Source organism: Girardinichthys multiradiatus, chromosome 24 (genome assembly GCF_021462225.1).
Source record: "Girardinichthys multiradiatus isolate DD_20200921_A chromosome 24, DD_fGirMul_XY1, whole genome shotgun sequence".
NCBI lineage: Eukaryota > Metazoa > Chordata > Actinopteri > Cyprinodontiformes > Goodeidae > Girardinichthys > Girardinichthys multiradiatus.
Genome location: NC_061816.1, coordinates 2,814,426 through 2,840,654, shown reverse-complemented (window position 1 = coordinate 2,840,654; position 26,229 = coordinate 2,814,426). Strand labels below are relative to the sequence as shown.

At 40.7% G+C, this 26,229-nt stretch overlaps 2 protein-coding genes across 14 annotated transcripts in view; one reads left to right on the top strand and one right to left on the bottom strand.

Moving 5' to 3' along the window:
* Positions 1–26,229, bottom strand: part of LOC124861420 (zinc finger protein 260-like) — a 680,754-nt gene that overhangs the window by 556,889 nt on the left and 97,636 nt on the right. The gene's annotated exons all lie outside the window — the stretch shown is intronic.
* LOC124861426 (gastrula zinc finger protein XlCGF57.1-like) overlaps positions 4,233–26,229 on the top strand; it is a 1,067,819-nt gene continuing 1,045,822 nt past the window's right edge. The window contains exons 1-3 of one of the 12 annotated variants that reach the window (XM_047355193.1): positions 4,249–5,145; positions 5,870–6,055; positions 19,864–20,316. In XM_047355193.1, coding sequence (XP_047211149.1) covers positions 5,007–5,145; positions 5,870–6,055; positions 19,864–20,316 — 778 coding nt within the window. In that variant the 5' untranslated portion in view covers positions 4,249–5,006. Of the gene's footprint in view, positions 5,146–5,869; positions 6,056–6,804; positions 6,999–19,863; positions 20,317–26,229 lie in introns of those variants that run through there. The other 11 variants (XR_007036615.1, XR_007036616.1, XM_047355199.1 and 8 more) reach the window with 11 other exon arrangements.

Below are 26,229 nucleotides of genomic sequence, written 5' to 3'. Positions count from 1 at the left end.
ATGTTGTGTGCATTTCAATATTTTGAGCAAAATTGTGCTCTTACCCTGCTAATTGAACCTTCACACTCTGCTCTTACTGGTGCAATGTGCAATCAATGAAGACTGGCTACCAGGCTGGTCCAATTTAGCCATGAAACCTCCCACACTAAAATGACAGGAGTTTCAGTTTCATTGTCCAACCCCTGTAGGTGGACGGCCATGACTTGGTAGGTTTGCGATTGGGCCATACTCTTTCCATTTTCACATGATGGACTGAGCAGAGCTTTGTGAGATGTTTAAAGTTTGTTTTATAACCTAATCCTACTCTAAACTGATTTAAATTTAAAATCATTTATGTTCAAACAAGATGTTTATTTCTGATAAGAAACTCTCAAAAGATGATACAACTAGCTTTAAAAATTGTCATTTTGGTCATGAGCTCCAAATATTTAAGGTTGGAAGGCCTCCTGTCCATCACCCTAATCTTTAGATCCCTCCACAGATTATCTATCAAATTCAATTCAGGACTCTGGTTGAACCTTTTCACAAATGAGATTATTACTTCCAGTTAGAAGAAAAATCTTAGTAAAATTAAAACATTACATTAATATCATTAAGACCAGAATTAAATTCTGAACCTAATAAAATGGCCTCTGAAGAAGGTCCTCATGGCAGCAAGCCTGGCTTCTTCACTTGTAAATAACAATCATTAATGTTCAAAAAATTGTTTGGATGATGTACAAGACCTTTCTGCCAGTGACAAACTGTTCTCATTGCCTTAGGTTTAGATGTTATTTATCATATTTTGACAAGAGCTGGAGAGTCTAAAATCTCTACAAAATTTTAATAAGAGCACTTTGTGTGTATATTTTCAAATCTAAACAAATTTATCATTGCGAGCTAAAGAAGCAAAGATCTAAAAGACATATAAATCATGTTTAACCATTTACTGATGCCAATCTTTCTTTACTTTTGCAAGTTCCATGCTTGGTAATTTCTAAAAAAACATTGCAGAGCTAATGTCAAAAGCAGAAATTTCAGACCACACTCAATATAACTGTACATCTTCAACTGTTAGAGGTGCAATCAGTACATGTATTCACACTGAGGCATCAGGATACAAATGTCAATATGGTGCATGCAATTTAACATAGAATATACTAGTTAGAAGTGACCATCACCCTCATCCAGAAGAGGACACCTTGGTGTGTTCTTGTTGTTTTTGAAAATGCCTTTAAAACTCTGGCTTTACTTTTATCAAACTATGCTTTAACACACAAAAAGGCCTTTTCAAGTGTGTTGAAATCCACAGTGAAAAAAGATAGAAGAAAGATTCCTATATTTACATGTGACAGGTCGTGGCAAAACCAGGAACAGGTCTACCCGGGGCTCATTTTGAGTTATATACAGATCCCGAGAGCACTGCATTACAATATTTGTGTGCAGTTCAGAAACAGCTTTCAACTGTCCAAACAATTGCTACACCAAATTTACACATAAAGAAGAAAAACTAAGCAAAAATCTTAAACGTTTGATATTTACAAAATTGAGAAACGTCAACTGTTTAAGTTTGTTTTTTTATTGCTGCAAATTGCATCATGACTGCAGCTTGGTCTGAAATTAACATGTTGATACAATATTATTCCTGCTCTTTTTAATTGCTCTTTTTATTTTTTAAAGGAACTTCTCAAATAAAGTGTTTTATGGGCCATTTTAAAACACAAAGAAGTCTAACCAGTCTTCCAGGTTGCAGCAATCAATCACTCAATAGGAGGGACAATAAGAGAGCAGTTTGGGGGTCGGTGATCAGTGTGTGTGTCTGGTCAGAATGGAAGTATGAATCGAGCTATGAATAGTTTGAATTGGTGTTTCTGAACAGGGGAAGCAAAGGAAATATTTCTCTCAGTTTTTAATATTTAACTGAGCAGGTTTATGTCAACTTGTCTGCTTCGCTGAAAATACATGATTTATTTTCAATATGAGGCATCATAATAGATTTTTTAAAAAGTTGTCAAACTTACCCCATGAGGAACTGAAAGTTATTCCTGCAGACCTTAATGTCTCCGATCAAATAAGTTGTCTGGCTTGTTTTCCTTGGTGTCTTCTTGGTGGATGTTGTCATCGCTGACGTTTCTACTGTACGCCGGTTTGCTTCAAGGTGTACGATGATTCTCATGTCCCGCTGCTCCCTTTCGGCTGCTAAAGAATCCATCTATAAGTTGTACATGAGCTCTGGAGAAAGACTGTGTATCAAGTGAAGAACTTTCCTCCCCCCCATAGCATTTACAGTCAAAGTTACGGATCTTCTCCATTTCTCTGTCTTCTTCAAATGTTGTGATGTCAATAGCTTTGAAACAAGCTTCTCACAAGTTCCTTGCATGTCCTTTAGTATATTGCTCAACCTATATATGCCTATATATATATATATATATATATTGGTTGTTGTTGTTCGTATTGCATTATACCCCATTTTGAATGCTCTAATAAAGGTGTGGTACTTCAGAGGGTTGCCCTCAAATACAAGGATTTCTCTTTTTGGAAGAGCAGACAGGCATTTCTGTTGAGTGAGAAGTGGTGTGATTTCATTCTGCTTTCTCATATCAAAAACACCATCCCTGTTTGGCAAACCACGATTTTCACAAAATGCAATGCTATGCTGTGTAGGTGCATTTTCAGACTTTTGGATGGACCTTGAGTAATGCTGGGACTCAAAATGTGGATGAGACTCCAACATATTAGGTAGAGACAGTGTCTTAGGTTTTACTGATGGAGGTGTATTTCCCATTGGTTTAGTAGAGAAAGATGGAGTAAATTCTGCAGCGTTTGCATCCAGGGGCTGTAGCTGTTGGGGAAGTCAAGGTAAGTCATGTTATTTTTTTTCCAGATATGAATTCATCCCATCAGAAATTCTTGATTTAGAAGCACCACGACAATGCTGCTTTTGGCCTTTATCACACTCAGTGTGGCCATTCTATTTTGGCAATGTCACTGTCCAACACAAATTTTTCTCTTCTTTTACATAATCCTTCTTCTTCCTCACTTGTGTGGCTTTCTGTAAGTAGTTTTGTCTGGCTTCTAAAGCTGCCAGCTCAGCTACAGCCTTCCAACATGCAGAGGAGCGTGAGGTAGTAGAGGAGTGCTGGAAACGGGATTTTTTACTCCCAGAATTTGAAAAGCTGTCTCCAGGTTGCACTTGATTCTCTGGCTCAGGCTCTGAGGAGAGTTTAAACACGTTGGCATTTAGATTGTTCAGATCTAAAGAACTTTGTGAGACATTTTCCTTTGATATCATTTGAGATTTCATTTGTGGTACAAGTGCTATAATTTTATTGAGTTGTTTTATGCTCACTTTGAAATCATTCAACTTTGTTTGCTTGTGCTTTTGCTGTAAGTTTCACTTCTCTTTTTCCACTCTTTATAACCAGTTTGACCAGTTTGACTCATTTTGTTTTGACTTTATTTCATCAGCATTCAAGATTTGTAAGGAATCACATTCCAAATCTGTGCTCATTACATTCGAGTTTGAACAGTTCAACAGTTTGGTATCCAGACAACATCGAAGCTGCACATTTGATCCATCCAGGTCAAAGTGCACTTTTCAGAGCTCATACGCACCTGCACGCAGGCAATGCGCCAACGCCCATACAACAACCCACGGTCTCCACACACACACACACTCTGCTCACCATCACCAAGTTACATCTCTTCTACATTGTCTGTTCACCATCCTGTATGTTGTACTGGCCAAATATGTTTGGAGAAATAGACTGGAAATGGACTTAGTTGCTTGCAAGGAAACAGCTTATTAATAACAAAGAACGAGAAATTTCCTTTAAAATTATTTACAATTGCTATCCAGTTAAAGCATTTTTGATAACAAGGTATAAATGGGACTTGGATCCCATGTGTACCTTCTGTAAAAAATTACGAAGAAAATATTGTGCATCTGTTTTGTGATTGTTGTTATACAAGAATATTTTGGAACTTTTTTTATTGAAGAAAATTTGAAAATTATTTTACCAGTAAGGCTGTTTGCTATGGAAAAAAAGTTAACTTAGTAATACAGAACTTTTATATGTTGTTAATTTCTTTATTGTTTACGGTAAATACTATATTCACACCTCCAAACATCTGCAACAAAAACCTCATTTCCAGATTTTATTATCTTCCATTAATATCTATATAGTCACTAAAATCAAGTTTAAATGCTAAAGCCAATCAAATAAATCCGCCCTTGAAAGATCACAACCCTCGGGCACCGAAGAAACATCGTTATAGTTTACACGTTCTTTTATTCCTTTAAATATTGTACTTGTGGTTATATTCTGCTCTCCATTAAATGCACATCATGTTGTTCCGGTTTATTTCCTGTTAGAAATTAATAAAATGCCTCCACAAGCGAGATGTCTCCTTCGAAAGAATCCAAATGGATCCATTCTGTGATCAACTCTGTTTTAGAGTACAGTACAGAAAGAATCAAAAGTTCAAGTATACGAATTTAAATTTTCGCTCTGTGTGACGTAATCATTGCGCATGCTCACAGCTGTCAAAACGGTCTATCGAAATTAACCATCTTTGTCTGTATTTTTCATATTCCCTTTAAATCATGTACTATGTATACAAGTACAATGAAATACAAAAAGAAACATTACACCTAAAACAGATAAATGAAAGAGCAAAGAAAAAAATGCCCATCCGGAAGGAACTTTGTTTGCGCATGCGCAAATGAGCTGACGGTACGGCTCGTGCTTCACAGGGGTAGTGACATGCGCACTCAGCCCAAGTGTGGACCGAAGGCACAGAGGGGGCGTAGCGAAATCAACGCGACAAAGAGTGGAGACAGAATTGGGACGGGGCCATAATAACAACAATAGATTTGTTCGGAATTTCCGGTTCCGCTGGCCCCGCCCCCTCTCCCGAAACACGCGGATCTCTTCCGGGTTCTTCATCCTTTGTTCCCTGTTCGTCAGCAGCCCAGAAGCGGGAGTGTTGATAAAGCTGTAAGAGAGCTGCAGCAGCAGCAGTTGATGAACTCTGGAAAGAAGTCCAGCAGCTTGAGGAACATCTGGTCAAAGAAACTGGAGGGAAGCAGGAGCTCAAACAGCGGCAGGACGCAGCAGAGGAAGAGACACCAGATGATGGATGATGTTTTCCAGCCCAGATTAGGTTTGGATGTTTCCTTCTTCATGCCAACTGTGTGGATGGTAGTTAAAGTTTAGGAGCCGTTTTCAGTCTGCTGGTGGATTATTCCTCTGAATTAGAACTCGTTGTTAGGATAGTGAAACATCAGCAGGAGCTTCTGGAGCCCAGCTCAGAAATATTAGAGTTTGAAACGACAGAGGATCATCTAACTGCGGTGAAGTGAGCCGACGATCGCTGACGGTAGAAATCAGATGCGTCCATCCATGGTGTATTACGGTAGAGGAGCTGTATGTTATGTACCAAACACCCTGCACCATGCAAACTGTTTAGGCTTCTATCTTCAGGTGGCGCTACAGAGCGCTGTCTGCTAAAACCAGCCTCCACAGAGACAGTTTCTTCCTCCAGGTTGTTTCTCTGATGAACTCTTGACAGTCAGAGATCCAGAACAACACCATGCATACCTGGACTGATCTCACATTATCTTCTATTGTAAACTCAGTTGTGTTTATATCTACATTTAAGAAGATATTCTTAATTATTGAGAACAAAATGTACCAGAGTCAAATGTCTTGTTTTCTGAACAAACTTGGCAATAAAGCTGATTTTATGTAGTTATCATTTCCTTTTAGTTATTTCAAAATAAAACAGCCATAACTGGATTAATCTGTGTTATATATTTGTATATTTTCAGTATGCATCACATATACTGAATCAGAAAGTTGTTCATAATGCATGTAATGTGTTTCAGTGCTGCCAGCAGATGTTAAAGAAGAGGCTCCTGAAGAACAGAGTCCTGATGTGGATCAGCAGGAGCCAGAGCCCCTCCAGATAAAGGAGGAACAGGAGGAACTCTGGACCAGTCAGGAAGGAGAGCAGCTCACTGTTAAGGAGGAGACTGATACCAGGTTTCCATTAACTGCAGCTCCTATCAAGAGTAAGGATTTGTTTGTGTGTGTGTCTCCTGTCTGGCAGCTAACAGTCTGGTGCATCTGGTTGTCTTTTATGATCTAAAGTAGATTAGCTTCACAAAAAGGAGGAAGAAATGAGACATTTCTCTAGTTTCAGAGTTGACTTTATTAAATGATTGCTGCATGAATAGCGGGATTATCAGCAGTTATTGACACGTAAAATTGCAGCAGAACTTCAGGCTAGTGGCTGAAAACAGCAGTTTTCTATCTGCATCGTAAAATGCCAGGAATTGACGTCAGCTTTCTTTGTCAGTGTTGCCCCCTGACCCCCCTCTCCTCAGGTAATAGTAATCTTTCAGTGCATCTGACATATGCGGCAACACGTAAAATATAATACAGACGGATCATTCAGCCAACATTAAATTCTCAAGAAAGATTTCTGAGTTAAATTGCATTATGACATTTTAATGTATTGTACAATTAAGGCAATGATGAAAGTCTAATTACATTTTGCTTGTCTTGGGGAGGGTGTGTGTCCTGTTTAATCAGTGGGGAGAGACTAGTGGGTCTCAGAGGGCCCTTGTTAGGTTATCCTTCCCTGCTTCTATCTGTGGGGGTTTTAAGGTTTACCATTTGTGGTTCCTTTCTAAAGCTCCCCTTTTCTTTAATGAGTTGTAAAAAAAAAAAAGGTTTTTACTGTGAGATATTTAAAGGTGGTATAAATTTGTGTGGATTTTTATCACTGTCCCATCCATACATTATCTACATGTTCTAGATCTCAACCACTGTGCAGAGTGGCATAACAACAGTCACCCTCTCTACTGTCCTGCTCAAATGGACTTCCTGCAATGCGCTCAACGGCTAGAAATGATGCTGGGTATGAGATGTCTGTTCCCTGCAAGCTCCAAACGTCTACTGGCTTTCCATAAAAATGTCCGTCTGGATGGGGACTGAGCCAGGAGACTTGTGCAATGACATGTTTAAACGTAGCACTTTCTGACATAATATTGACAACCATAAACTGCTTTATAATGGCTGGCCTTAGATCTGTTAAAGGGTCAAGGACAGGTTCCTCAAAACCGTTATTTTCACACCAGTTAGCAGATACATGTGCTGACTTTTTCTGCCCGGGATCCATCTTCGCCGTAAGTTACTCTTAGATATGTTACCCTTTTGAATGTCAAGGCAAAGCAGTCGATGGAAGTGATACGGTTTCCAGGGTACATCTGCTGATACATTGACAACATTGCATGTCTGTCAAGATCATCCAAGGTTGTCTGGTGGAATGGGGACAGAGGCACCACAGTACAGTTTTCTAAAAGAAGTGTTTCTGCCGACACCAAAGCATCGTGCTTTACGTAAAGCTCATCAGTTATGTCATCATGTGACAAAGTCCCAGTGATTTTACCTTGTAAAATATTGGCAATTTCAGCTCCATATTCACATGTCCACAACTGAGTTGTTGACTTTGCTGAAACTGTCTCATGACAGACTAGACTTTGATTGTCCTATTGTGCTGATACTTGCCCAGTACGGAGTAGTGAAACGCTCAAACGAAAAACACCAGAATTAATAAGCTGGTCCGTAATTGCAGTTCATCAAGGCTCTGTGTTGATAAAACGCCAGGTTCTGTCCAAACTCGGAACACGTGTCTTGCTGTACCAAGGAGAAAGTTGTGCATTGGATCTGATGGCATCATAGTAACTTAAACGTAACAGTTCTGACCATCTTGCTCCATACGTGTGTTCAGTTCTCTTCTGCTCAGCCTTGGTCCTTGACCTCTTGGATAATCCAGCGTAGTGATTGTGATCTTTTGAGGCGTGTGGCTGCCATGATGAGCGTTTAAATCTCGAGTAATCTGTTTTACTATCGGACTCTTTCTCACTGAACGTCTTGAACACTTGTGGCAGCCTGCAAGGGACATTTAATGCATATGTATATAAGTATATTTTACAAACAAAAGCTTTTGATGTTGATAATGGCAATAAATGACAATGTTTGAATTAATCATTGGCATCCTTCGATGGTGGTGCAACATTGGAGTTAACTATAGAACCTGAACTGTGTCTGGACTCTTTCTATTTAGTTGAGTTTTCTGAGTTATCAAAATTATTTGCTTTATCTAAGCCTTTAACTTGTTTGTTGGATCCAATTCCAACCAAATTCTCACCTGCTTAACTGTTTTTTTCCAGACAAAGCTACCAATTAAGCTAGTCTGTCAATCTGTCTGTGTAATTGTCTGTAAAAAGTACAAATTAAGTATATTTTGACTGATTGATTCTATAACTCGGTAGAGTTATGTGATTATGTGAATTGTTGCTATATAAATAAACTGAATTACAGAATCACAGGAGGAAACAATCATGTATGTCTTAAGGAGCGTGGCAGCGTACAATCATGTGGTCATGTGATGCAGAAACGACTGTCCTATGCACAGTTTCACACTGCAGCAGGTTGAAAAGAGCTTCTACATCTGAACTAGCTGCATTTCTTTTGTGGAATGATGGTGGTCATTTGCTACTGAAAAAACTGCCATTCGCACATTCTCATATTGAAAAGGAGATGTGCATCTTAATTAGCTAGTTGTTGTGCAAGAAATGTGCTAATTTGATACCGAAAAGTATGAAGTAACTTTTTTTAACGTACCACAACACAAGATATGTTTGCCTCATCGTCATCATCTTGCTCCAGATCAGAGGAAAAAACGAATGCTCTGGTCATCTTCTGTTACATCTGGAAAGTGTTCAAAGCAGAGGAACTATAAAAAGGTAGCCCTGCCCTTACATCGTCAGTAAAAAACTATCTATATTTGCATTCATGAAACCAATTAAATGCAGATGTAGCCACAAAATGTGCTCATCTGCTAAGGTAAGACTATAAGAAGGTAATTACAAAAGTAAAATTCAGTAAAACATAAAACACACACACATGTAGCTAGACATGTGCACAAATATGTATATTATATAAAAATGTCGGTCTTAATGTTGTCAGTCGGTGGGTCCGTTTCCTCTGATTCGTCTACCACTTCAAATTCTCCTTCTGACTCCTTGGGATGCAATATTTGGCTTTCTGCACCTTCTCCAGCGTTATGAATCATAGTCATTTGATGACGACACGTCCTGCGCAACTTCTGATTTGTCTTTTTGGCATCATGTTCTACGGGCCGTTCCGTAGATACCGTCTCTTATGGTACATATACTGTCCGTTATCGCAGTGTTCACAAATGCGCCGAGGTCTTTGGTTCTTAGTTAACTTAGGGACTGCCATCTTCTCTTCTCTTATTGCTACTTGTGTGTTTAATTTTACCTTCACCTAGCCTCCGCGAGAATGTAGCAGAACGTCGCCTGTGATTGGACAAAAGCGTTCACATTCAAGGCCATGGTGGCGCGAAAGAACTCGCGAGACGAGAACCTATAAATACAGACGGTCTCCTTCCGTCTACGTATTTCATCTTGTGTCTGCGTCGTTTATAGATAATAAGATGGCTGGACGTCGTCTGCAGTTCACCCCTGAAACTCCTCGGGGAAATGTGCCTCTCCAACCAGCTTCAGCCAGTCCCGTCATTGGCGAAAAGACGCTGATTACTGCGATGACTGAGTTGTCTCGTCAGATGACTCAGTTTTCTACCGAGGTCTACCAGAAGTTAGCGCGGATCCGCGACGATTTGGTGACCTGAGTCGTTTAAAGTCCAAGGCCTCGTGTTCCGAAGAGCTGCAGAGGAAAAGGCGCCAAAACAACCCAAAATTTGCGGTAAGACTTGGTCTTTTCTAAACCGAAAACGTAAAGAGTCACGGTGAGATTACAATAAATTCACAAAGCAACTTTATGTTTTTCCCACCTTTTCTCATAGGAAGCCGCCCGCCGCCTGCACACTTCTAATTTGAATTTCAGCCGCTACGACCCACGACAAAGGTAGAAAAATAAACTGTGTGAAAGCTGATAATTTTAAGTATGCATTGGCAGGGGCTCTATTTTAGTTTCACTCTTGTTTAATTACGCGTTTGTTTTCACAGACTTTGTTCGCCTCACAACGTGGGGGTCACATCTGCGTTGGCCGGGGTCAAGCCCAGAGTTACATGGTGTGGATTATGCTTCCATTGTGTGTAAGTATCACTATCATTGTGGTGTGTGTGTGTGGTTCTGTTTTTTTTTTTTTTTGCTTGAATATAGTTATTGGTCACGCTATGTATTTACAACGCAAATGTTTTCCAGCTGGATGTAAGACGCACTACGAAACGGTGCGCCAGAACTTCCTGTACAGCCAGTCAGATCATGCAGAGAAGGCGGCAGCCATTAAGACGTCCGCTCGGTGCCGGTCAAGAAGGAAGCGGGTAATATTACTTGGTTGATGTTTCTGTCATAAAAAAATTGACGCGTCATTGCAAAACAAGGTTACAACGATTAAGTAGCTCACACGTCGTCACACATCATGTAATCTATGGAGGCTCTCAATGCATTTCTAAAGAAAGTAATGTTTATTATACTATTACAACTACTTACTATTTTATGTATTTGTAATGTACCTTTTCTGTTTAACCTTTATTTATGCAGGTGATCTCAATTTTTAAACTCTAACACTAAAAGTAATGTCCCAATTAAATAAACTAATAAAGTATGAGTTAAAACTTACATCTTTATAATTACATTACAACTTCTTAATAATTACACAATGGCATTGGAACATTTATCTACCCATTTCAGGGACTGCTCTGGCACAACCTCAAACATAAATATATTTTGTTGGAATTTTATGTGAACGGCCAAAAAACAAAGCGGTATATAACAGTGAAGTAGAAAGAAAATGATACATGATTTTAAAGTTTTTTACATCAACATGTGCTGCTACTTTTTACTTTTACTGCTACAAGGATCTTTTTTTATTTCTGTCTGCGTATTATGTGCATTCTAACCCAAGTGTCTCCCAAAAAAGTTAATTATGGCTTAGAATGACAAGGACTCGTTATTCTTTGATGCATGGATAATGACCGCCTGTTCTGTGTTTTCAGCTGCTGGAGGCGAGGCTGACTGTGCTTGAAGCAGAGTAGCTTGCATTTAGGAAAGGGGTCACCATTGATCTCATGTCAGATGAGGAAGATGGCAGCTTCGAGGGGGCGTCTGGTTGGATTGTGCGGCCCCCAAGTTTCCGCAGCCAGGAACCTCTGTTTGAAGTTACAGAGGAGACTGGAGGCGGATCCAAAGTACAGTCTGACTCATCACAAGCATCTGCACATTGAAAATTTTCAGAAAGAACGCCACCTTCACATGGTCCTGAGCTGGACAAGTTTTTTAACTCTTTTGTTTAATTTAATCTTTAATTTTTTTTTATTATTTTATAAAAAAGTAAGTCCAGCGGGTGCCTCGTGTCCTTTATTCAGGTATAGATCAGTGGATCTATATTCAGGGCTTCAAGTAGCCCTGCACTGCATGTTGTAGGTGTCTCTGTTTCAGCATACAAATGATTGCAGTGCTGCAGAAGCCCCATTTATATTAGACAGCAAGGGGACACCTAAAACAAGCAGGACAAGGGTACTTGATGAGCAAGACTGAGAACCCATTGGTTAGATCACTAGCCCAGCATGAATGGAACAACATGAGTTAAATTAAATTAGTTTTGAGTAAGGGCTGTATTTTTGATACAGGGTCATTATAATTCATGATGAAGGGGTTAAAAGCCATGAAGTAGTGGGATTCATGGCAGTTTAGGGGGCTGAAAATCCCGCTTTTTGTGCGGTGATACAGGTGCACCCGGTGGAGGAAACCGACTCCCCAGACACGGCGCCAATGTGTGTCTGCAGCTGTAAAGACTCCCGGATCATTTGGTGCTGGTTGGATCCTACAGACAGCTGGTTGTACACTTGACCCTAATTTTCTCTCCTCCAGTGATCTCTGTCTTAGAGGTGACACTTTTTCAGGGAAGTAAGTTCCTTTCTCAACCAGTAGAAGACGTCACTCAAGTAAATTCATTTCTTTAGTCACTTTTCTCATAGTCTGGGAAGAATAAAGTAGGTTAGAATTACACAGATTCTGGATCGTGACCGTTTTAATTGATGTGCCTTGAACTGTGAGCACTTTTGTGCAAAGTTTTATTGAATGTTTTGCTTTTACTGTGTTTGAATTCTAATTCAATGAGCTTTCAACAAAGTGCTCAGCTGTCAGTTTGTAATTCCTAATCAAATTTATCCATGTTTAGATATTCAAAACAGAGTATGAAATTGTGATTGTTGGGCTACTACAACTTAATAATTAATGCTTGGAATTATTTTTTAATAACTATAAACCAAAATCACCAAACTCTAACTGTATTATCAGACAGTTTACCAAAGAGGGATGATTCGAGCTACCTTACTGTCAAATATGCTAGTTAATGAAAATATTCACCTAAAACTAGTTGCACTCTCTAAACTACTGAACAACGGAAAGATGATAGAAAAATGGAAGAGTAATCAATGGATGATTAATGGACAACTGAAAAATTAGAATTATTCCAAGCTTTTGATCAATAATGTGATGAAAACAATAAACCACGATGAACATCAATACCAGAATTAACACCTCACTATGAGATGATTGTCAGTCAGTACCAGAAGTTTATGGATGAATGGGAAAATTCTAACTCAATAGCTGTCTTAACCTGGGTTCCATTGACCGGCTTTGAACTTCAAAGTGGTTGTGACATTGAATTTCCTTGATAAATCTAATTACATTTATGGAAAGGAAACACTGATTAAATATTTTAAAAAGTAACTTCATGCTACTGAAATGAACAGTTGTTGAGATATACTGTATGGTCATAAAGTTCACTTAAAAAGGCATTTCTTGTCTACTTTGAGATTTTGTTGCGCTTTTTTATGACATCACAGCGGAACCCCGGCACGTAAACTGAGTGCTGCTAAAATGGCATTGACACAGACAGCAGTGAGGAATCTGATATTTCTTTAGATATATTTCAGTCACTATCAGAGAGGCGCAGCAGTCAGGAGAAGAAAGTCAGCTTTCATCAGATGGCAGAGCACCAGCGCTGTGGCCTGTGGACAGTCTATTGTTGCCGAATGCCGGAGCACTGCTGGAGTCAATATGCATGAACCATACCGCACCACCAGGAAACCGAACCAGCAAACATCTGGATTTTCAAAATAATTCAGTAAAGACAGACTGGATCTCGCTATATTAATAAATACGCACATATATTTATATATGTGTATATATTAGCAGTTGTTCACCTTAGATCAATTAGATCAGTTACTAGGTTAACTAAGGTATTATAAACCAAGCAATTAAACATTAAATTCACCAAATTAAGCGACAAATATAGCTTCTCTGCACTCAGTGAACTCACCCGTTGTAGAACAACCATGAAATTTTCTGGATGCATAAAACGAAAAATGAAGCAGTTTAACTGGTTTAACTTCCCTAGAATTACTTGTTTTGGACTTGCTTCCGCATTTATCACTAGTTTTTATCCGCTTATGGTTCTTGGAGCTCCTACGGGCTTCGCAGCGGACCAGACCGGACTGGAGCAGATACAGTGTAAATCCAGGGTTACAGTAAATATGGCACTGAGTGAAACAGTGAGCAGCATGGAGCAGCAGCAGCGACAAAAGGGATGATTCAAGATCTACCTGGTCATTTTTATCACTTTATAATCTTTAGAGAAACATTTATTTAAATATATTGTTTGCGTGTCATCTATCTTATTTTAATAACAATAATAATAATAATTTTGGATTTTTAATTATTAACAATAACTGCTGATATCTAAATGTACTTTTGCGACAAGGAAGCGTTCTTACCTGCTGAGCCTTGATCCGTTTAGCAACAGATCCTTGACAATGTTTTCCCATCAGATGCTCTGAACAGCATGGCTCACCGTCCTTCCTCTGTCAGACATCTGACCTCTGAGATAGTTTCTTTTGCGAATTCAGAGGTTTCTTGTTTGAAGCAGTTTGAAACAGTACTCCAGTCCCAACTGGCTGTGCTTGGTGGGACCAGGCCATCTGTTCCTCCTCAGTTTTCCAGCTCTGATCCAGCCAGCTCTGATCCTCTTCGCTTCAGGAAAATAGTGCAGACTAACGGCTGTTGTCGTAGTGTTGCTTCTACCACCAGCAATGCATCGTTTCACTTTATTAACGCTGTTCTTAACGCAACTTGGCTTCTACTTGAACAGTTTCATTGACACTCACACAATGAATGACCTGAGACTTCTCCTTATGGTGCGTTCACACCGAACGTGGATTCTGCGATAGGAGCGGCCGATTTACATGTTATCCCTATGTAGAGGCGCGTTCAGGAGCGGCGCGGTGCAGTGCGAAGGAGACGAAGGACGCAGTGTGGAAGGCGCCCAAGCGAAGCGGGAGCGAGAGCGATGGACGAGTTAAAAAATCTGAACTTTTTCCTAAATTCTCATCGCGTCAACCAATCAGGGACTGGATGTGGCTGTGACGTAGGGTGAAAGACCGCAGTGGAGAAGAAGCGGTTGTCAGTGAAGATGGAGGACCAGATCATAGTGGCGTTGTGCGGCAAGCCAGAGTTGTATGACTCAACTAATTACTTTTACCGAGACAAGTACAGAAAGGTTCTGGCCTGGTTATGTTTAGGCACAAATATCTTATACTTAGGAGATGTGGACATTAAAAATCAGCAGTTTTTTTTATTGAGCTGAGATTTATTTACTCACCGAAGACAGATGGACAGGCGTTCAGCAGCGGGGATACAGCGCCGGTAGTTGGTGTCCCGGAGGCCGATCCATCTCCCAACGCGGGACAGCAGATCTTCGAACTGGGTCCTGGATAGACGGAAGTACCGCTGAAATCGACAGTCATCCAGACGCAGCTCCTGGAGTAGGTGGTGGTAATCTCTGAACTGTTCCCGGCGAAGCGGCGAAGCGTCGACGCTTGTTGCCAAATGGCAACGCGGAGATCACACGGAATGTCAAACGAGCAAAAGTACACAAATGGCGCAAAATATTTGCAGAATCCGCGTTCGGTGTGAACGCACCACCATTAGACGTCATTCTCAGGCGACTTTGGACTTGCAAAATTTAACATCAAAATATTGTTATTTTATTTTATTTATTTTTGCATCTTTAATCCTATTATTATGTCAATAACTGCCTAATGCTTTAAATCTTAAGAAGTCTTCTTTCAATATCTGCATATGTGGGAAAAGCCTTGTCAAAGGCATTTTAAAAACACAGTGAAAACACTATTATTCAGACAAAACTGCAGAGGTGTGGTCCAACCACAGATCAGGTTCCACAGTTATCTCCAGTGTTGTCTCACTTACTGAGGATTAGGTAATCGCCTTTGCGAGGATGCCAATCATTTTATTTTTAATAGAGTAAATATTATTTATAATGAATCCCATGAGATCATTACTGCTGTGAGCTAATTTAATGCCTGTCCCAACAGAACTATGATTCTGTGTATGTTTGGCAACTGCACTAAAAATAATCCTAGGATTATTCTTATTCTTCTGAATTACTGATGGGAGAAAGGCTGTTCCAACTGTGCGAAGTCCCTTTTTATATAACATCAAACTGTTTTTCCAGATTAGGTAGGACTTTTGTAGGTGTGTAGAGTGCCATTTTCAATTCTCTCCCCTGGCCTTCCTCGCCGGTAGGACGTGCCTGGAACACCTCCCAGGGGAGGCGTCCAGGAGACTTCCGAAACAGATGCCCGAGCCACCTCAACTGACTCCTCTCAATGTGGAGGAGCGGTGGCTCTACTCCAAGCTCCTCCTGGATAGCTGAGCTCCTCACCCTATCTCTAAGGGAGTGAGGAGGAAGCCACCCAACGGAGGAAGTTCATTTCAGCTGCTTCTATCCGGGATCTCGTTCTTTGGTCACAACCCAAAGTTCATGTCCATTGGTGAGGATAGGAACGTAGACTGACCGGTTAATCAAGACCTTCGCTTTTTTGGCTCAGCTCTCTCTTCACCACAGCGGACCGGCACAGCATGCTCAATACTGTGGCAGCTGCACAAATCTGTTTATCGATCTCCTACTTCATTCTCCCCATCACTCATGAACAAGATCCGAGATACTTTGACTCCCCTCCAACCTAAGAGGGCAAGCCACCCTTTTCTAGTCGAAAACCATGACCTCGGACTTGGAAGAGCTTCTCATCCTAGCCGCTTCATGGTCGGCTGCAAACCACCCTAGTGCATGCTGTAGGTCTTGGCTTGAGGGGAACAGCAGGTACATCACCCGCAAAAAGGAGAGACTGAATCCAGTGGTCTCCAAACCAGACCCACTCCGGCCCTTGGCTGTGTCTAGGAATTCTGTTCACAAAACTTATGAACAGGACCGGTAACAAAGGGCAGCCCTGCCAAATTCCAACATGCACCTGGAACAGATCCGACTTAGTGCCGGCAATGCGGACCAAATTCCTGCTCCGCTCCCCTAATAAGGGACCCTGACTCCTTACTTCTGGAGCGTCGCTCACAGGGCACCACAAGGGACATGGTCGAATGCCTTCTCTAGGTCCACAAAACATGTGGATCAGTTGGACAATCTCCTGTGAACCCTCGAGTACCTTATAAAAGGTGTAGAGCTGGTCCAGTGCTCCACAGCCAGGACGAAAACCACAGTTCTTCTCCTTAAGCCGAGGTTTGACTATCGGCCGGACTCTCCTCTCTCCAACACCCTGGCAGAGGGCTTCGCCTGTTGTTCCCAGCATAACCTCACCACACACTTGCCTGCCAAGTCTGTCCAGCCTAACCCTCCAGCGGATCCAATTCATCACCAGGTGTTGATCGGTGGACAGCTCAGGCCCTCTTCACCTGAGTGAAGACATGAATCCAAAGGTCTGAAGACACGACTACAAAGTTAATCAATTATCTCCTTCTTAGGATGTCCTTGTGCCAAGTGCACTAATGAACACCCTTATGCTTGAACATGTTGTTCATTACAGTCATTCCATGACTGGCACAGAAGTCCAATAACGAAACACCACCGGGGTTCAGATTGGGAAGGCCATTCCTCCCAATCACACCCCTGCAGTTATTGCTGTTGTTTCCTACATGGGAGTTGAAGTCCCCCAGCAGAATTACTGCGTCCCTGAGAGGGGCACTGTCCAGCACCCCCGACAGGGATGCAAAGAAGGCTGCGTACTCCGCACTACTGGGCCGAAACAACGGTCAGAGACCCGATTGACTTGAAGGAACAGTGATGAGACCTTCTCATCCACCAGGGTAAACCCCATCATGGGACAACTGAGCTTGTCCCATGACAAGCAAACCCACCCCCACACCGTATGCCACTCCATAGTCGAAGAGTCCAACTTCTCTTGGAGAGCTGGGTTCCAGAGCCCACGCTGTGCTTGCTCAGGCAAGATCTCAACTCAAACTGGACAGTAGAGACGAGCTGTTTTAAAAGCTATCCAGTAGCAAAGTTTCTCTTCTACAGTTGATCTTAGATTTGCTGTATATCATACCAAAGGTAAAAATGCCTTCTGGCTTAGTCAGGCTGATGGTCTCTGGGTCCATGGCTTGATCTGCTTTGCCGTACATGGCCAATGTGGCCTGTGGTCTCGTCGCTGCAGCTTCCTGGGGATTCTGCTCTGTGGCTGCTGGGTGGTTCCCCTGGGACTCTCCCCTGCCCTTCTCTGGGGGGGTTGCGGTAGTCCCAGCGATGGTTCTCCTGGGGTTCCTGTGCTCTGGGGGACCTTTGGATGTCTGCGGCTCAGATCTCCTCCATGTCTCTCTCCGTTCCAGGGTGGCTGGTCTATGGCTCCTCACACTCGCTACTGCATATTTTTATGAAGAAACCTTATATACAAAAGCTCGCTCACACATAGACCCACAGGTTCTTTGGATTCAGATGTTAACAGAAACACAGATGTATTCTCTTCATACTTTTTTCTCTCCTCTATTCTTCTTTTCATTTTTCCTTTTTGCCCAACCTCTCTCGCTTTCTTGCTTCTTTTTTGTCCTATTCGTTTCCGTCTCCATGTCCATTACAATAGAAATGATCCTAAAGCTGTTTCCAATAGTGATATATATATATATATATATATATATATATACAGGGATTGGACAATGAAACTGAAACACCTGGTTTTAGACCACAATAATTTATTAGTATGGTGTAGGGCCTCCTTTTGCGACCAATACAGCATCAATTCGTCTTGGGAATGACATATACAAGTCCTGCACAGTGGTCAGAGGGATTTTAAGCCATTCTTCTTGCAGGATAGTGGCCAGGTCACTACGTGATACTGGTGGAGGAAAATGTTTCCTGACTCGCTCCTCCAAAACACCCCAAAGTGGCTCAATAATATTTAGATCTGGTGACTGTGCAGGCCATGGGAGATGTTCAACTTCACTTTCATGTTCATCAAACCAATCTTTCACCAGTCTTGCTGTGTGTATTGGTGCATTGTCATCCTGATACACGGCAGCGCCTTCAGGATACAATGTTTGAACCATTGGATGCACATGGTCCTCAAGAATGGTTCGGTAGTCCTTGGCAGTGACGCGTCCATCTAGCACAAGTATTGGGCCAAGGGAATGCCATGATATGGCAGCCCAAACCATCACTGATCCACCCACATGCTTCACTCTGGGCATGCAACAGTCTGGGTGGTACGCTTCTTTGGGGCTTCTCCACACCGTAACTCTCCTGGATGTGGGGAAAACAGTAAAGGTGGACTCATCAGAGAACAATACATGTTTCACATTGTCCACAGCCCAAGATTTACGCTCCTTGCCCCATTGAAACCGATGTTTGGCATTGGCATGAGTGACCAAAGGTTTGGCTATAGCAGCCCGGCCGTGTATATTGACCCTGTGGAGCTCCCGACGGACAGTTCTGGTGGAAACAGGAGAGTTGAGGTGAACATTTAATTCTGCCTTGATTTGGGCAGCTGTGGTTTTATGTTTTTTGGATACAATCCGGGTTAGCACCCGAACATCCCTTTCAGACAGCTTCCTCTTGCGTCCACAGTTAATCCTGTTGGATGTGGTTCGTCCTTCTTGGTGGTATGCTGACATTACCCTGGATACCGTGGCTCTTGATACATCACAAAGACTTGCTATCTTGGTCACAGATGCACCAGCAAGACATGCACCAACAATTTGTCCTCTTTTGAACTCTGGTATGTCACCCATAATGTTGTGTGCATTTCAATATTTTGAGCAAAATTGTGCTCTTACCCTGCTAATTGTACCTTCACACTCTGCTCTTACTGGTGCAATGTGCAATCAATGAAGACTGGCTACCAGGCTGGTCCAATTTAGCCATGAAACCTCCCACACTAAAATGACAGGTGTTTGTGAAAGTAAATCTGTTGGGCATCTTCTTGGCACTCGGACAACAATTCTGAGTGCTACTCTGCGACATGAGGGGAAATTTATGTTGGCCTTAAAATTATGTACCTGTCACTGAGGCAGGAGTAGAAAACCAATACGAGTAAAATCATAACCAATGGAAAGCATCCAGCTTCTAATAAAAGCTTCAAAAGTAATTCAAAATGCTTAATAGCAATAATTATGTACAAAAACATATACTGTATTTTTTATCAGGAATGTTATAACTAGTTTTTCTTTGTTTTGAATAAAGATAATTAAATCATTGTATAAATTTGTGTTTTAGAATTTTGTATTTATACCATGCCACCAATATATTATATTATATATATTATATTATTACAATTATATTATTACAATTATATTATATATATCAACCATTGTAGCATCTCTGATTTTTACACACTATACTTTTCACTGATAATATTTATCTGATTATTTTCTCTAGTTTTAATCTTTATCATCTTTGTAACATTGTCGAGTTAAAGTTGTTCATAATGCATGTAATATGTTTCAATGATGTCTGCAGATGTTAAAGAAGAGGCTCCTGAAGAACAGAGTCCTGATATGGACCAGCAGGAGCTGGAACTCCTCCACATAAAGGAGGAAAGTGAAAGAATCTGGGCCAGCCAGGATGGAGAACAACTGAATGTGAAGAAGGAGACTGATGATACCATGTTTCCATTAACTGTTGTTCATATGAAGAGTGAAGAGGATGAAGAAAAACCTCTGTTCTCTCAGCTGCATCAACAGCAAACAGAAGACAGAGATCTTCCAAGCAGCAGCTCAGGTGACCAGATAAAAGCAGAAATTAAAGTAGAGGACTGTGGGACAACAGAAACCAGCATAAACCCAGATCTAAATACTCATGGAGGCACTTACAACTATTTAGAGACTGAAGATGGTAAGGATGATGAGGAGGATAGTGTGAAGCATCATGAATCTGAGCTTAAACGCTTATCAGACTCTGAAACTGAAGACAGTGAGGATGATTGGAAGGAGAGCAGGACTCCAGGATCAGGCAGAAACACTGTCAACAAATCTTTGAGCTGCTCTGAATGTGGAGGAAAATTTGCTGACAGACGCTCTCTTCAGAGTCACATGACATGTCGTCCAAGATTAACGTCTTCAGATTGTTCTGGTAATGAGACGTGTTTCACAGAGAAGAACATAGATTCACTGACGAAGTTTCAGACAGGTAGTAAAGATTTTAACTGTGGTGAGTGTGGTAAACGTTTTAAGGGAAAACGAGAACTAAGTAGACACATGACAGTCCACACTGGAGACAAACCCTTTGATTATGATGCATGTGGAGAAAGATTTAACCGAAAATCAGCCTTAAACCAGCAAATAAAAACCCACACAGAGGAGAAACCCTTTAGTTGTGTTGCATGTGGAAAAAGATATGACTACAAGTCACAATTAAACACACACATGAGAATCCACACAGGAAACAAACCCTTTAATTGTGGTGTTTGTGGAAAAGATTTTGTCCTCAAGTCACGTTTAAACCAGCACAGAAAAACCCACACAGGAGAGAAACCCTTTGGTTGTGATGCATGTGGAAAAAGATTTACCTTAAAGTCATATTTAAACAATCACATGAGAACCCACACAGGAGACAAACCTTTTGGTTGTGATGCATGTGGAAAAAGATTTACCTACAAGTCACATTTAAACATGCACACGAGAGCCCACACTGGAGAGAAACCCTTTGTTTGTGATGCATGTGGAAAAAGATTTACCTTAAAGTCAGATTTAAACAAACACATAAGTACCCACACAGGAGACAAACCCTTTGTTTGTGGTACATGTGGAGAAAGATTTAATCGAAAATCAAGTTTAAATAAACACATTAAAGCCCACACAGAGGAGAAACCCTTTGGTTGTGATGCATGTGGAAAAAGATTTGTATACAAGTCACAATTAAACACACACATGAGAATCCACACTGGAGACAAACCTTTTATTTGTGGTGTTTGTGGAAAACATTTTGTCTTCAAGTCACGTTTAAACCAACATATAAAAACCCACACAGGAGACAAACCCTTTGGTTGTGATGCATGTGGAAAAAGATTTACCTTAAAGTCATATTTAAACAATCACATGAGAAACCACACAGGAGACAAACCCTTTGGTTGTGATGTTTGTGGAAAAAGATTTGCCTACAAGTCACATTTAAACATACACACGAGAATCCACACAGGAGACAAACTATTTTGTTGTGATGTTGTGATGCATGTGGAAAACAATTTGCTTCAAAATCACATTTTAACAAACAAATGACATTCCACATAGTAGAGAGAATCCCTTTGGTTGAGATGTTTGTGCCAACCTTTTTTTGCCTTACCGTCATCTTTAAACCACACAAGAATCCAAATTGTAGAGAAACATTTTGGATGTGATAAATATGGTAAAAACTTTACATTTAGGTCAAATCTGAACCAACACAGTAGAATTTACAGAAAAGAAAAACTTCCTGCTGGTTATGATTGTGGAAAAGATTTAAGCATAATTTAAACCCCTTTTTGATAATAGAGCAGCAATAAACATGTAACCTGAACACCCCCCCTCCCCCCCACACACACACCTCCCACACACACCACCACCAACCACACCCCCACTCCGGTTAATCGGTTTATTCTTGGGCTGCTTATAGAGGAGCTGGTCACCTCTGCTGTGGGCCTCTTCATTTGATATGAGCCAGTTTTCTCAGGTGTGGTTGCTGCTGTTGTATGTGCAAAAGATCTTCAACACACAGATGTCTTCACAAAAACTGATTCATGTATGCCGCTGCTCGAGTGTATCAGTGAGTTGATTGAGGTCAGTAGCTGCAGCTTACAAAAACACTCAAATCTATGCAGTAAGAGCAAGCCTGTAATTTCTGTTTTTAATCCACTTCCTTATATCCTAACCAAAGACTTACAAGCTCTTTATTTTCGTAACTTTGTATGAACTGAGATAACAGAGCTTGCAGTCCTGTCGAAGCTTGACAAACGTACCTGCACATTTACTCTGTCTGCTTCTCCAGTAATTCCCATAGAGAGCCACTGCACTTCCAACCAGGACTCAGAAAAACTCTATCAGTGGAAACCGGAGAGGAGTACTCAGAGAGGACTGACCGATTCTTAGGAGTTGCTCTCTGGTGGAATTACCTGTAGTATAACATCAAAGTACAGTACAAATACAGAAAATAAAACCCAAAGTACTGTGTCGCCATCTTGGATCTAATGGAATCCAAAATACCCTGGCTGGGTCCTTGTAGTATGTCAAGCTTTCCATCTTCAGCATCCTCTTTGGGTCCCAATTTGGGTATTTGAACTTTTGATTCATCCTTGTACCCAACTGTGTCATTGCTATACATTGTATGAAAGGTCCACAAAAATATTAACAACCACAAATAAGCTAAAAATATTAAGGAATAAAAAAAACTTGTAACAGGTTGCTGCCTGGTGCCATGCTATTCTAGTTTTTGTTGAATCACTATAGAGATGAGTTTCATTCTAGAAATCTGTGTCTATGTTATGGATTCAATTTAAGATTGTTGTGCATATTATTGTTTGATATATGTTAACTGTCCGAGCTACAGTACCCTGTTGGCGGACAGACGCCACGGATCTTCCCTGAATTCTTTTCCCCAGAAGCGTCATCCCTGCCTACAATCACCTTCTCTTAAAAGGAATGACTCTCAACACTTTTATTCTAAATAAGGCAGCAGAATGGTTACAGAGATCAGCGCTGATGGCTCCTGTCCTTAACCCGCTCTGTGATTGAAGTGACAAACAACCCTGAAAGAAGGTCTCCCATGGTTTTTATGTCTGGTACTCCAGACATCCATGGGACGTACACTCCCTCAGTGTTTATCAGTAGACTTTGTGTCACCATTCTGGTGTCTATCTGATAGAGTATGATAGCAGGTGTCCAACCCTGAAACGAAGTGTGGCTGCTGCAATCTAAATGCTGCTATTACAGTATGTACCACAATCAACCCAATGCACTAAACTTTATTCAAATTCAATTCAATTCAAAAATACTTTAGTAATCCCAAAGGGAAATTAAATAAGTAGACTAAATAATACCCTTATTTCAAACTGTAAGTTACTGAGGATTATTGTCCTATTCTAAGAAAAGTGAAAATATTAGCATTCATTCTTTACCATTCTGGTCTGTATGTGAAAGCTCATCTATAAGTGATAGTAAGGTTATTCCTAACATAACCTTGGGCTGGTCATCTCTCTCGAATTGTTATGCCCCAGCTGTGAAAATTGGATTTGAACTGTTAACAGAACTACAGACTGGTTTAAAAAAAAACTCAGAATTTTTATAATAATAATAAACTCTGAATAATGCCTGAAGAAGAAGGCATGGACACCGCAGCTCTGCCCGTCTCATGCATGCCGTTCTAGCAGAAGCTACTCCGAGCTAATAGTGAGAGCAGTTTTCACACGCATCGGCAATAGCCTTGTTTATGCCACACGATAGCTAGCTTTGTTTACAACAGAGCTTGTTTCGTTCACTCTCTAACTGTTAGATGAAGGGCTGTTAGCGGTCATATACACATTATTTTTTGTATTAATGGTATTTAAAATATGGGTAATATGACTACTTTCTTTGCATTAGCAGCCGGTGAACCGGATGTGGTACCACCACGTTTCTGTCTGTCCATTGGCCGTACGCCCCCTGGCGTCTTTAAATAAAGGTGCCCGTTCATCTCCATTTTCCTCCGTTGACTGGAGTGCAACTAAACTTAAATGCCGTTTATTTTTTGTCTTTTTTGCATATAGTAATAATGGAATTAAGAATGTACAATTATGATTAAGTGTTGTGAAATGAAGAAGGGGGAAAAATAAAGTAAAAAGAGGAAAAATGTTGATTTCACTACCCAAGTTTGTGATTTTTGTTCTTGTTAAATTGTACTTGGATGGCTGTTTGATCAACTTGTTTATTTTCAGGCTTTGTAGGTCACAATACTAATGAGTTCATGATTTTTCTGGAAAGGTTAATGAAGAGTCGTCCCATAATATATTGTCTGATGATCTGAGCAATAACCCTAAACATATTATTTTCTCTTAGGTGAAGAAGGCCTGAAAAGGTGGCTGGGAGCAGCCTGACAGATGGGTCCATTGACACATTATTACTTAGGACATAAGAAACGGTATGACTGAAAAGATTGGGGTTGGAGGATGAAAACAGTGTGTTTGAGCAGGTGTGACAGGAATGAAATAATTTCTTGGTTTGAGTTTTGATTCGTACTTGTGTTCGGACAACTGATGAACGTTTTGGAGCGCTCCAAGTTTTGTTTTTCATTAGTTTTTTCTCTAATGTCGGGGTTCACTATATATGTTCAGATGCTCACAAGTTGAAACAATTATCTGGGTTTTAGTTTCAGAGGGTGATAACTTACAATTTTTCTTGAGGTGAAATTGGATCTAGATTCTCTTTGAGGTGGGAACAAAACCCAATAGAACCTGTCATTCTGCCATAGGGTTCTGGTTGAATAATTTGATGGTAAAAGATTTGGCCGACCAATCTTCTATAAGAGGGGAGGCCAAAGACGGCATGCGTTGTGTGTGTTAAGTGTTTGTCTGACTAACCTTTAGACTTCAGAGTGAAAAATAGTGATAACAATCCTAGGATGAAAACAGGAAACAATGGGCTTATGACTGATTACGGTGGTCAGATGTTTAATAGGAATGAATAAATAAATGATGGTATGATTGTGGTTGTCCAGAATATGAAAATGACTTTTATCTAGTATTTGGGGGGGGGGGGGGGTAGATATTACAGGGAAGGACCATAAAGGTCTAATTTAGGTGGATGTAATCACATTATTAACGGGCTTGAAAAGTTGTTTGTCCAAAAACTAGACACCTTGATGGAAATTTATTTTTTGTTCTGGGGATGAATTTCAAAATTTATTGTGGAAATAAACGGTTTGGACATATCTAACATTGACTGGGGATTAAAGGTCAATAAATTATCAACTGATTGGGCTAAAATAAATATGATTCTGGTTAAAGGTGAGAGGATGAAGCTATTAGATTTATGACACTTTCAACAGGTGGGTTGAAAGTGTGGGTTGAGAGAACCAAAAGCAGAACAATTGGCAGAAAGTTTGTGCTGATACCAACATGACATGGCTGGAGATACTGCCTTGGTGATGTTTTCTATGAGATCATCACCCACTGAACAGATGGGTTTAACACCACATGAGCTGCTGACGGGAAGAACTGAGCACCCAAGTGTGCTCCCCGGCTGGATTCCCAGTGAGAGGAATTAATATGTTACGATTAACAATTAATCTGTGAGGGTTTTGTCTCATAACACCCTGGAGGCACTGAACAAAGAACCAAGGGGAGACCAGATTTCACCTGGGGAGTGGATATACAGAAAGATGTTCCACAGATCTTGGAAGGACCCCAGGTGGATTGGACCTTTTAAAGTGGTAAGCTCCACCACATGCAATACTTGGTTGGATGAGGGAGAAACTAAGGGAGAGCCATTCTCTAAAAGAAACCTCAGACAAATCAGAAAGCACCTATGGGAGTACATACGAATAGGTTCATTTGGAGATCTTTGGTCTTCGGGGCTTGGTTACTTCATAAGAGGGAACGTGATAAAGGGATAAATGATAAAGATTTAAATCATTGAATTCAAGGGGCGTGTGACAGTAAATTTGAAAGAAGGTCTCTGCTTTGGAACTGGTAGTACATCAATGAAAGAAGGAAGAAGGATTTCTAAAGTGTGAATAGCCAACCAACAAATCTGTATTTTGGTGCGTAAGGAAAAACTTGTGGAACAATTTGCATGAAGGGTTGAAGGAGTGCTGAACTATATGTCAATTCAAATAACTTCATGAAGAGAAATGCTAAATTCCTGTGTGCTTCTGAGTTAC